Source organism: Chaetodon trifascialis, chromosome 24 (genome assembly GCF_039877785.1).
Source record: "Chaetodon trifascialis isolate fChaTrf1 chromosome 24, fChaTrf1.hap1, whole genome shotgun sequence".
Taxonomy (NCBI): domain Eukaryota; kingdom Metazoa; phylum Chordata; class Actinopteri; order Chaetodontiformes; family Chaetodontidae; genus Chaetodon; species Chaetodon trifascialis.
Window position 1 is genome coordinate 10,942,485 of NC_092079.1, and position 12,869 is coordinate 10,955,353.

General features: G+C 45.9%; 1 protein-coding gene and 1 long non-coding RNA gene across 3 annotated transcripts in view; one reads left to right on the forward strand and one right to left on the reverse strand.

The window, feature by feature from the left end:
• The first annotated feature begins 1,139 nt into the window (after positions 1-1,139).
• LOC139352139 (uncharacterized) lies at positions 1,140-10,850 on the forward strand. The gene is made up of 2 exons (XR_011603625.1): positions 1,140-1,366; positions 9,119-10,850. It is a non-coding gene; the product is annotated as an uncharacterized lncRNA (long non-coding RNA).
• LOC139352136 (lysine-specific demethylase 6A-like) overlaps positions 10,780-12,869 on the reverse strand; it is a 28,625-nt gene continuing 26,535 nt past the window's right edge. For both annotated transcript variants that reach the window (XM_070994236.1, XM_070994237.1), the window contains 2 exons: positions 12,641-12,811; positions 10,780-12,052 (listed from right to left, as the gene is read on the reverse strand). In XM_070994236.1, coding sequence (XP_070850337.1) covers positions 12,023-12,052; positions 12,641-12,811 — 201 coding nt within the window. In that variant the 3' untranslated portion in view covers positions 10,780-12,022. The remainder of the gene's footprint in view (positions 12,053-12,640; positions 12,812-12,869) is intronic.

Sequence of the window (12,869 nt, forward strand, 5' to 3'; positions counted from 1 at the left end):
CATTTTACGTCCATCTTTGTTGCTTAACGGCTACAGTTGTGCTTTTGTCTGGCATCTGTCACCTGTCAATCAGCCGTCCTTGCCTGCTCAGCCACAGTGCCAATCACAGCCCACTTCTTCTACTTTCCGCAGATGCACGAAACATACATCACTTCCAACTCTTAAACCATGTTTGTATTATCTGTTTAATCACTAATAATATTTTTTTCAGCCTTCTTTACCATTGTCAAGCTGAAATGCTGTTTCTCTTAGCTTGCTGGCATTCGGTCGCGCTCTGGGGCCTCAAACCGGTAATTTCTTTACTGTTATTAGATTTAACCCCTCGTGATGCCACCCGCTGAATCGCCTGCATTCATTCTCATCTGATGGCTTCTCCGCCTCACACTGCAGGCAGCACAGGATGAATTTAGATCACTATTTATAACCCTGTTGCAGTGCAGGTTGCTCAGATTATCTTAATTCAAAATTAGCTCGTAGCTGCATCGAACCTGTTTCTCTGTGCACCGTTTTATTGCTAATTTCTGAAGACTCAACTCATCAAATTTTTTTAAAAAAGGGACTAAAAGTGAGCTTTTCTGTCAGGTTTGTCACACTGATGGCACCGCAACACGATAAGCTGTTCACCAGAGTTGCCTGATTGCCTGTAGCTGCCTATTCTACTGCTCAGCCACCTGCTTATGCATATAATGGATATAACTACTGCCATTACAAGCGACTCTGGGAGAATTGAGATGAGTCACAGGTGTTCAGAGCTCTTTGCTAAGGATGCTTTGCTGCCCTTCTTAAGACATGCCCCCCCCCCCCTGAAAAAAAAAATTACTTCAGGTGACACTGAAATGTGGGCTTTGCTTTTAATGGCCCCACTGTGTGTGTGGGTGTGCACACACATGCACACAATTGATGCGTAGGGGTGTGGAGTGGTCAACTGATGAGGCACTGTGGAGGCTGAGAGCTCTGGAGAGTGGTGTGTGGGTTGGAAGCCTCCTCTCCTCACAGTCAAACACACACACACACACACACATGCGCGCACACACACAAGCTGGGGGAGGTGGAGGCAGCAGCGCTTGCTTTCGCCGGCTGTCCATTGATCAGTGGAGAGGTTGGTAGACTTAAAAGATCAGTGTAGAGACTGGTGGAGCGCAGAGAGAGGGATGGAGAGGAGGATGCTGGGGTCCTGTAGGATACAGCTGAGACAGAGAGACACAGAGAGGAAGAGAAGGGGGGAGGAGGGAGAGAGGGAGAAAGAAAGACAGGCATAAGCAAAGTGTGTGAAGAGATAGAGAGGAGGGCGATGGGAGAAATAAAGAGGCAGATCACGGCGTCTGGGGTTGCCCTGGGTTTTTAGCAGTCTGGAGGAAGCCTGCTGGTAAGCTCTTGATGTTTCTGTGTTTCTACGTGCCATGTATGTGCACATTACCCTATTTGTATGCCTGCCTGTGTCTCGTGCTGCCCATGCTTCGGCGTTGAGCCACTGCAGAGAGAGAGAGAGGGATGCCAGGCGTTTGTCTCCACAGTGCAGCAGGCAGCGGCAGCAGGAGTACAAATCTTCCACTGCAGACAAAACCATTCAGTCTGTTATCTGTTCAATTAAAAACAGCAGCGCGCTCCGGGCTGCCGCCGCCGCCGCCGCCGCCACCACCGCCGCCGCTCCTGCAGGACTCATTCAGACCCTGTGCATGTGTTAGTGCGCGCGTGTGTGTGTGTTTTGAGAGGGCGTAAGGGTGGGGAAAATCACACACACACTTGCTTGCATTTTCAAGTTGTCGCCTGCGAGGGGAAGAAGAGTGATATTCCCCAGATGCAGCTTCTGCGTGTGTTTGTGCATGAGCTGGCGGCGCGATGCTTCCTGCGAAATGTCAGATTGGTGTGATGGAGTAGGAGGGATTGACAGACTGACTGCTGCTTTGCATTGTTCCATCACATCCACACCTCCCAAATACATCACCATATGGGACATTATACATGTTGCCTGTGCTGCGGGCAATTTGGAAAACAACCTTTAGACTGTACAAAAGAAATCACTGTGGCTCTCCTACTATGACTCAATCAAGACGTGTACTTTATGGTATTTCTTGGGATAGGAATACTGTTTTCATAAGGGTATTAGTACTGAATGCTGAATATAATACAGTACAGCTGCAGCCGGTGCTGATGCAGTCAGTCATATAACCAGGGAGCTGAAGGACTGAACCATCAGATGACCCTCACAGACCACTTGTTTTTTTGTTTGTTTGTTTTTTTAATTTCATATCATTTAAGAGAATTTAACAAAGCAGATGAGACGCACATTTATTTTGAAATAATGGTGAAAATATCTAGAAAACGTGCTGCTTATTTCTGATTGGCAGAGCTATTGTAAAGCAGCCAATAAACGTGTGCAAGTAGGAAAAAAGTAATCTGCAGCTGTTTTTATGTGTGGCTTAAAATTCATGGCCATCAGAGAATAAAGCTAAAAAAATGATTTTATTCTTATTTAAGAGACTGAACATGACGCACAGAATGTATTTGAGAGTTATCAACTACAACATCCAGGTCTGATCCCCCTCCCCAAACCTCAGTGTCCGAACTGCCCACTAATCTCGCCAGTCGCGTGCAGGGACTGGATCTTCTGACTTTTAACGATCTGACATTGATTTCACGCAACATTGCCTCTGAGCTCCTCTACATCACTTTTTAAAGCACGTTCACTTGTGGCTCGTTACACTGCTCATCTTGCAACACACACACACACGCACGCACGCACGCACGAACGCACACACACACCCCTTGGACGTCCCCGGACCCTGTTTGTGTACCACCGAGCCAACCAGCTGAAGAATCCCCCTTATGATATGGAGGCAACACGCGTTGACGTGTCGCGCTGCGCTTCCGACCTCTAGTATCGGTATGCGTCTTCTGCACACACACACACACACACACACACACAGACTCATTACGCACAACACTCTCATGGGGACATGCGGCCAGCAGACGCAGCCACGGTAAGTGGAGCCAGTTTTCTTGCGGCACTTTATCTCCCGGGGGGGTGGGGGGTATAACAACTTTCTCCGCTCTCGGTGCGTCGTCGTTGTCGTCGCCCGTGTTGGAGAAAGGGAAGTTTAACAGACTTCTCTCTCGTTCGTCGGCACCGCTCCGCCGATCACAGCCTCTCCGTGCAGATTGCGCAACGCGGCGTGTGATCGGACCGAAAAACGTGAAAACAACTCGCCATTGTTGCTTTTATTCAACGCTGGTGTTGTTCGTAAACGCTCAGTTTGGCCAAAGTCTGTCTCATCATCTCAGTTGTGCTTTGCTTTGACCATGTGGGGCTTCTCCAGGGAGCACATTTCAGTGTCCCCGCTTGGTTAAAAAGGGGATTTTCATGTACCAAACTGCCGTTTTTCAACCCGATGTCACATCTACAGTGTTGCTGAATGATAACTTTTGTTTTTTTTTTTTCTACACAACTTAAATGTTTCGCTACTTTGAGGGCTAAGTGTGCTGCTTGGTCCCCTGTGTGTGTGTGTGTGTGTGTGTGTATGTGGAGGGGGGGGGGGGAATGCGCAAAGTGTGTGGTCTCCAAGCTCTCCACCCCCGCAGAGACGCACGGTTTGCGCGCACACACGCACACACATACATGCGCGCACATGGACGCCCGCACGCACAAGCTCAGTCTGTCACGGTCGGGCATGGATGTCTCTGGGTCTCAGGAATGCGCCCGGCGTTTTCTCTGTATTTTTCACATTAAGAGCAGTTTGGGAACCGCTCTCAAAGCCGCTTCTCTGAACCGCTGCCACCCGCGGCAAGCGACCGGCAATAAAACGCACACTTCCGGTTGCATATTTCACAATAAGGGTCGACAGGCTTGCAATACTTGCGCAAAGGTAGGCGAATGCTTTTCTCATTTGTTCTGTATAGTAAATACTGCAACCAGGAAGTCACTCACTGTTAAATTTAACGATTTTATGAAATATTTTGTCATGTTTTTCCTTATTTTGAATAATTAATTAATATGCACATTATAAAATGTCAAAAATGTATGAAAAGGGCGCGTTGTTATTTCTTGAAGCCCAAGCTGATGTCATTTTAAAGCTTGTGTTTTCTGATCAAAACCCCCAAAACCCAACAATTATCAATATACTGCTATATAAAACAAAGCAAAATAACAAAAGCCTCCATTGAAAAGCTGCACCTGGAGAAACGTGGTTCATTGATTGATTGATTGATTCACAGCTGCTGATCAATTTTGTGCCGATCATACATCAGTTGATCTACTAATTTCCTTCCGCTCCGATAAACGCATAGAGCTACAGCTACAGCATACAGCTTCCGGTTTGTTCCTGGTGAACTCCCATCAGCTTAACGCTGTAAAGGGGGGGTAGCCCCCGCCTGGAGAGAAGAGAGGGGGAAATTCTTGTGTTTTTGGTATGCGATTACCCAGCGGAGAACCCATGACTGAAGGGGAGGAGGATGAGGAGGAGGAGGAGGACTGGGGTTGAGTTTAGGACACATTCCTCGCCTTCCTCTTTAAGTTAACCACATTATTGGAGCTGCTGGCATGTTGCCTCCTCATATGACACCCATAAGCTCCCAGCTGATGCATTACAACTGGACAAAGCGGTCAGATGACCTCAGAACTGACAAGCATGATGCACCGATACCACAGGAAAACGAGAACTCCCCATAAGAAATATCACAGTGACAGAAAAAATAACCAACTGATTGAAACTACAGCATCCATCTGTCCGTCTGATGCTCGTGAATTTACCTGCTTTTTATTCTCGACAGGTTCTTCCTTTTCAGTCTTTTCAAATTAGTTGGGGGGGGGGGTGAGCCTCATGTTTGGCTTTTTCTCTCTCCATGCCTATTAATATTTGCTCTTGACCCTCCCATTGACTTCCCGAAGAAAGTCGTCATTTCAAGCTTAAAGTCGAATTGTCGGTCACTTGGTAAACAGTTTTCGGCCATTTTTGTAGTTTCTTCTTGGATGCGTGCTGCTTCCGGTCTGGTCTCCGGTTGCTAACTTTTTATAAAATGGCAACAAATGTTGTTTTCCCGTAACGTTACCTCTAAACATTTAACTTTATTGTATTTCTGTTGAAAAATAAAGCGACTAAAGGCTGGTGAAAAATGGCTGACACATTGACATAAAAAACCTGTTATGGAGGCATGACACACCTTTACAATCCATGACACACGCACACAGCATGTTTTTGACATAGCTATTTTGATAGAGCTATTATTTTTTACTGCAAATTGTGCAAGAAAAAAACAAATCACCTTGCCACTCGCTCTAATAATTAGTATGCAGTCCCTTAAAACCTGCACCTGCGAAGCCTCAGGTGGTCACACACTCTACCTAGTTTGCCGTTAGCTTCAGAAATACAGCGATATTACATCTGACATATTAAATGGGGCTTGCCAGATTTGCATAAAACCAGTGGAGCTCTGTCTGTTCTTCAGCGCCTCTGTCGAAACCGTAATCACCCACTCACTAATGACAATTACTATAATGGACTGATTGTTGGATTATACCACCAAAGTGGTTTTAGTGCACATCTGCATAATTGTTCTTAGCATATACGCGCCTGCGGGCTCCTGGCTGCCATTAGAAGAGAGTGATTGAGGAGCCGCTCGATGCTTGAAGAACAGCAGCAAGCTGTGTGCCAACTGTGTGGGCGTTTTGAATGTGTGTGTCTGTGGAGTCCGCACTGTACGAAAAAGCACTGAGCATTGTCTAATTAAAGACTGTTTTTGCTTTAGATTTGCTGTTGGCTAATGCAGGGGACGGAGCAGCTGCATGCGGGGGCGATACCAGGGGCAGAGTTCACTCTCAGGCGTCAACTTAGGGGCCCTTGAGCGAGGCACTGAACCTGTAACCTTCGGCTCAGAGGCGGCCATGAATTTGAAGCAGGATGCTTGAGGACGCTGAGTCAGTTTTATAAATAAATGTTCAGAAATGAAGATTATACAAGTGCACAATTCACCCTCGGTGAATGATGCAAGCAAGCCGAGGGCCGATCAGTGACAATGCATTAAGTTGCAGCTCCTAAATGTAGCAGAAACTCTTCACCGACAGAACACAATGTGAAGATGTGTCCAGCTCTCGTCAAAAATCAAATCAGTGAAACTAACGCCACATGACCAACAGATGGACGGACACATAGTACGTGGGGGACTGCAGCAGCGTGAGCCAGATCAACAGCTGAACGCAGCTTTCCAGTTACAGTCCCTGTTTAAACATGCAGCGAGGCTTTCGGGGGGGGGGGGCGCCTGAGCGAAGTGCCGCTGAGGAAATGGTGTCGGACCTTTTCCTCCAGCACAAAGCGCTAATTTCTTCATCAAATTCAATAGTGAAGACTGAGTCAGCGTAGAGGACGTGTTTGTCTCCGCTGGTCGGTAAGGACACCTGAAATGTGCTGTTGCTTCATCCCCTCTTCTTTTCCTCTCATTGCTCATCTCTTGAAAACAGGCCAACATCCCACACACACACACACACACACACACACACACACACACACACACACACACACACACACACACACACACACACACACACACACACACACACACACACACACACAAAATCATGCTCGCTCTCACTCGCTCCTTTTCTCTGAACAGCACTCTGTGCTAATTACTCCCCGTTTCCATAGCAATGAGTGGCACCTTTTTTTTCTTTTTTTTGTTATCTTGGATGGCCCATCGCAAACATGCCTCGCATCCCATCATTCAGCGGAGACGACAGCGTGTTGTTGAAGCTGAGCGATCGAGAATTCAATCAATCAATCGATCAATATCGAGAACGCACAAATAAATGTCTTTTTGGGATTTTTTTAATTGATGCGGGAGGAACAAAACACCTTTAGTCGGCTATAATCAATCTGTAATTTAATTCCAGGGAGGTATTTTATGACTGACTTGACTTTTCTACCCAAGTCAGTTATTTCCTACATTTCCCAGAATGCCCTTTGGCAGCTGGAGGTGAAAAGACTATAACATGTTGCAGCAGCAGAGTAATTCCTGCTTTCTTTTCATCATTCTTCCTCTGCAATAAAAAATTCAGTTTTATTTTTTAACAACGTTAAAGGACCTCACTGATTTGACGAGGGCGGGGCTCCGTCACTCCATGAACGAATCAGGATTTAGCAATATTTGAATGAAGGTGTCGTGACTGTTTTGAGGTTGTTTGCTCGCTGTCAATCAAATCTGATCAAACCGCACATGAAGAAGCAGGTTAGGAACATTTTTGAGACTCTTAAAAAAGTAAATCGCTGCAGCTTTAATCTTTTAAATACATTTGCCACCCCAGCACTGGATTTTGCCTGAACAGATGGAATAGCGAGATTAGCATAAATGATCAGTGTGGTGTGAGTTGTTTATTCAGAGGGGACATTTTATCAAGTTATTCTGAAAGGATCTACTCAGTTCTCAGTCTGTGCGGTTGATGTCACACATTAGCCTCCGTATCAGCAAGTCACTTCGACACATTCACACATTGCTATATATGAACGTGTAACTCAACACTGAAACGGGTCAGAAATTCAGCAGGGGTGGTAATTACAGGGGGAAGAAACAACACTGGAGTGGATTCAAGGAGTGTGTGTTTGCGCCTTTGAGGCAAACCTTAGAGAGGGATGGACGGGCAGAGAGGGAGCGACAGCCTGACAGAACAAAAAAAGGGTAGATTAACCCAGTCGGGGTGGCCCTGGGTTCATTACTCATTAAACACACGGGAATGTTGTGTCTCTGTGTCGGGGTAAATGGAGCAAGACCATGAAGGATAGGCTTAAGACTTGGATTTTAAAGGAGAGGAGTTCATATCAGGCCACCAGTATGCATAAAAATCAGTATCAGCCCATAAAACCATCACTTCTTCTTTTTCTTCAATCTGTCTTTAGGTGACTTGAACTCACCGCTCAGCCCTCCTCTCCGCACATGCCTTAATACCACATTATTCTCAATGACCCTTGGTTTTATGAATGAGCAGCAGGAAGCGCTGCCATTGGCTGAGAGCGACAGCCAATCGGTGAGGATTTTTTGCAACAGACGGGAGCGGATGAATGGATGAGATTTTCAGAGGTCAGGGCTTGGTGTGTGTGCATCTGTAGGTGTGTGTGTGAGAGAGCCTCGCACGCTGACCCACTTGGTTTATTGCAGGCGTCTATACATAGCTGTGGGAAACGCAGGCAGACAATCATCCCGGTTAAAATTAGCAGTCAGGGCCACCTGTCTGCTTCTCACAAAGGCGGAAACGCCAGAGCAGGCAATGCAGAGATGGAGGGAACAGGAAGGAAGGAGAGGGGGGGAAAGAGGGATGAGGAGGGGGGAGGGAGGGCATTGATCACACTGCTGGTTTAACTCCTTCTCTCGTGCTTTCTCTCTTTTTTTCCACGCTGCGACACAGGGAGACATTGTTGGGAGCTCTGGATTGGAGGGTGGGGGGTGTTCAGGGGTCTGGGCCAAGCAGAGTTCACATACCTCTCTGCTGGATCGCTGCCAGATTTCACAGAGGACATAGGTGGAAGATGTAGGGAGAGGAGTTAAAGGGTTATTCCAGCTTTGTGGGACTTGAGTCCACTGAACGCCTCGTGTGATGGACTTGATCTCCATGGTGTGCCGACACTTTAGCACACAGGATGTTACGTAAAAGTGAGAAAATGGGCTGTATATTTTAAATAACTGCAAACCTGCAAACCCCCCCCCCATAACGCTATTGTCACTGGATCGCAAAACTCTTAAGTTTCCTGCCTTTGTCGTTTCAGACAGCCAACAGGAAGTCTTCATCTTCTTAACTGATGAAGACTTCCTGTTCTAAAACTAACGTCTTGTTTCCTCGGATCACGATTTTTCAGCCCACACTTTTGTTCCTGTGTGCCGCCGAAGTAAGAGTTTGTGGGTAGACAGTCAAAATGTGAAGTATGACAGAAAGACAATGCACAACGGCAGCAGAAAAGACAGCACGTGGCTCTGCTTCATGACCACCAGAGAATTCACCTCTTATTACTGCTTTCGGATGCTGAATAGAAAATGTTGGATTCTTAATTTCCCATGATGCCGTCCTGTTGTCTTACATGCAGTTAAGTCAAACTCCTCACATGATTAAAATGATTCTTACTTCAGCGTCTCTCTTTTCCAGGACTCCTGTCAGACCTCGAACGGCAGATGGACACTCCAGGAAAGGCGGTGGAACGTCCATCTGTGGCAGTCAAAATGGACACCGCAACAGCCGGGCTCGGGCGGCCATCTTGGTTTCAGTGTGGGAGCAGATGGACTGGGCGTCGCTGAAAGGGAAAGACGGAGATGAGGAGAGAAAATGGCAGTTTAGTTTCTTTATTATGTGCGCCTCAACCTGTAAATCTGTCAATTTTGCAGCTCAGAACCTGTTATGATCCTCCCACACATATCTGGTGTGAGCAGAGGCCGCAAAAACCCTGATAATCATCCAGAGAGTTGACAACTTTTAGCTGAAAGTGAAAAACTAACAAGAGCCTTTTGTCATGCGAGCACCTCTATGAGCCTGTACTTGGGCACAGCAGTGCTTTGAGCTAAATGCTAACATCAGTATGCTAACATGCTGTTGTTTCGCAGGTAACTACCAGGTTCAGCATCTTTGGTTTAGTGTGTTAGCATGCTAACATTTGCTCTCATTAGCACGAAACATAAAGCACAGCTGACATTAATGGGCATATCATTACTTTAGCAGGTATTTGGTTAGAAACCAACGTATTGAACCAATTAAAGGTGACCTAATAGTGTAAAGAATATCAGAATATCACCTAAGTCATGCTACGCTGGCTAACAGATGCTATGGCTAGAGCCACACTGCTAGCTTGGCTAAAAGTCACCTGTGATTGAATTAAATTAACATTATACTCACCCAGATTATCAAACCTGCAACGCTGCAGGGTGTGTGGAAAAGGTTTTAATAGGTCCTACAGAGCTGCTGAGGTATCTTACATTGAACATGAGTGTGTAACAGTGAAAGTGCAAGTAGGCCTCTATCTGCGTGTTGTTAGCATCTCTTCCTCTACTTGTTTTGAGCATACAGTGTTGTGTCAGAAAGATTTTCCACCCAAAAAACATTATTCGTGACATCCTCACCTGCATCATCCCAGCAGAGGCCAACACTGAAGGCACATCCCAGGAAACCTGTTTGTTTGTCATCTTCCCCACCTCGTCACTTCCTCTCTTGGCTGTAACGTTGCAGCTCGGCGGCCATTTTGGCTCCAGCCAGAGCTTCAGAGCCACGGGGCGCCCAGCGGTTGCTCAGTAGTCAGTGTAGATCCTGTGGGGCTGGCAGCAGCTACATCTGGCTACTGGGTCTCCGCTGGCAGCCACGTTATTCAGGATCCACGATGGTGACGTAAAGGGTTCCTCTGTGTTTGGCAGCTTTTGAAGTTGTCTTTCTTGTTAGAGTTCACACCCACTCTGTCGTTTTTCTGCCATCAACATTTCAAGAAACGTCTCAAAAGCCCACCCACTGTGGAGAGAAAAGCCTTCAGCAGAGTGAATCCTAGACTGCATGGATGGTTTGGATGAGAGCGGGGGGGGGGTTGCATGAAAATGACATTTTGAGACACCGGGTGACGTCCTGGACCTGGCATACAGTGTAGGAATCTGTGTGTGTCAGTCTACAGCTACATTGTCTGCTGGGTTTCAGGCCTGCGCTCGCACGCATCAATGTCGACATCAAATATAAACGTATACAACTGTTGTTTTTATTACCTAAGACATTTACTGTAAATGAGTGAATATATTAAAGCACTGCGGTATGTTTGAGGAACCAAAAAGCGTGGATAATTTGACAACTTTGTGTTTATTGACTCATCATAAAACATTCTTCAAACAATAAAACGATTTTAAATGTCCGTTTCTGTACAATGCTTGCTAAGCAATTTTATTTATATATAGAAAATGTAAGAGGAGTTGTGTTAAAATGACAAAACTCCTTCAAATTTAATGGCAGGTACTCTGGAAAAAATAACAGCATTCCATCAACAAATATTTTCAAGCAATAAATATGTATTTATAAATAGTGTAAATTTACATCAAGATTAGAAACATAACGAAACAAAAATCACAAATTAAACTTTATTCCATAAGTCTATGTGCAACCCATTCTCTTTGTGACTTGGCTAGTAAGTTTTTTTTTTCCTATATTTTTCCATTTTTTACCTAAGAAAAACAAAACGTCATAGTTTTGAAAAGAACAAGACAAAGATAAAACATAAAAGCTGTAAAAAAAAAAAAAGAAAGAAAGAAAGAAAAGACAAAAGAAAGAAAAATCACCTATACTCTTCACATTACAAATTTTTTTGGAGATTTTGCTGTCGAAACCATCTTAAAATTACTACCATAGAAAAAGACCAGTTAGGCTAGTGCTCCTTAGAGGGAAAAAAACAGGAAAATTTGGGGGAAACTCTAGAAATCAAAGCCAACATTTCATCCTGTTACCAGAATAGAGGAGGAAAGGGAGAGAGAGAGAGAGAGAGAGAGAGAGAGAGAGAGAGAGAGAGAGAGAGAGAGAGAGAGAGAGAGAGAGAGAGAAAGGTTGTCAAGTCAGTAGTCTTTTACGGGTGGTGTTGCCAGTTGTGACAGTTAACAAGTATCTACAAAACATTTTTATCACGCATCAAGAATCCCACTCCTCCCCCTCGTCCCCGTTTCCAACCGTTTTTGATTAAGTCCTCCATTAAAACAGGGCGGAACCATTGTCACTAAAGGGGTCTGGGAGGAGGGGGAGGGAGAGGAGAGAAAGAAGTTCTGTTAGCGAGCTCAGTGGCGCCCCCTCCCCCCTCCTGGAGGGGCAAGGCTCCAGCACTTCAAACAGGTTGCATAGACAGACACACTCAGCCCCCCTCAGCCTCCAGCCGTGAGGGCGGGGAGACGGCCTTGGCTTTCCTGAATATCAGAAATGGTCCACGTATGTAGATCTTTGTTCTGCTTTCTTTTATTCTTTTCTTCTTTTTTTCTTAATACGAGTTCCTGTAAATGGGCTTCATGGCTCCACAGCAGAAGAAGAAAGAGGTGTCACCTAATGTCAAGATGAAGATGAATGAAGAGGAGGGGCCTGGGGAGGAAGATGATACATGAGAATTAGTCATGTCATGGACTCGCCAGCTCGAGGCCTTTGCCGCACACATGCCCAAAAACCAGAAACAAGCACAGCAGTGTCAGGAAGCTGTAAGACGCCTGTGTTCGCTGGCATTATGAGATGTGAAAAACAGCTTCCACATCCAGCTCTGAGCTGAATGACAAGAGGAGCCACACCCACCACCAGCAAACTTTATTTAATTACGCAACATGTGTCTCCGTGTTTGAGGCGTCTGTTCAATGGGAAGCCGTTTAAAAGGCAGTGAGAGGAAAACCGGTGTGACGAGGAGCAGACGGGAATTTTTACCTCTCAAAAAAACCCAAAACAAAACAAGATGAGTGAACTGATTCTTTGATTAAAGGCAACGATTCAGCCAGTTGCTACTTCCTGATTGGCTGCAATGAAGTGACTTAACTCCACACTGTTGCAAACATTTTAATTAAGATCTCAGATAAAAGCCATACTCGTTCGGTCGATTCACAGAAATGCACTGGAGCGTTCTTTCGGTTTGAAAGAAGCAGCAAAAGGCCTGGACTCCACCTCTCCCTCAGTCTGGTGACTTACTAATGTGAACTGGTCATAGACCTGCATCAGGTCCTCCATCCTGTGCTGCTCCAGCACCACGAAGTCGTCCAGTGTGGCGTTGCCTTTCCTGGCGCAGTCCTGGCAGTGCACTACGTGCGGCTTCTTGGACAGGAGCTCGCGGCGCACGAACAGCAGGTTGAACACCTCCACCTGCGGAGCAATCAGTCTGTCATTTCTCTTATACTGCATGTCTGAGCTTTGGTTTGTG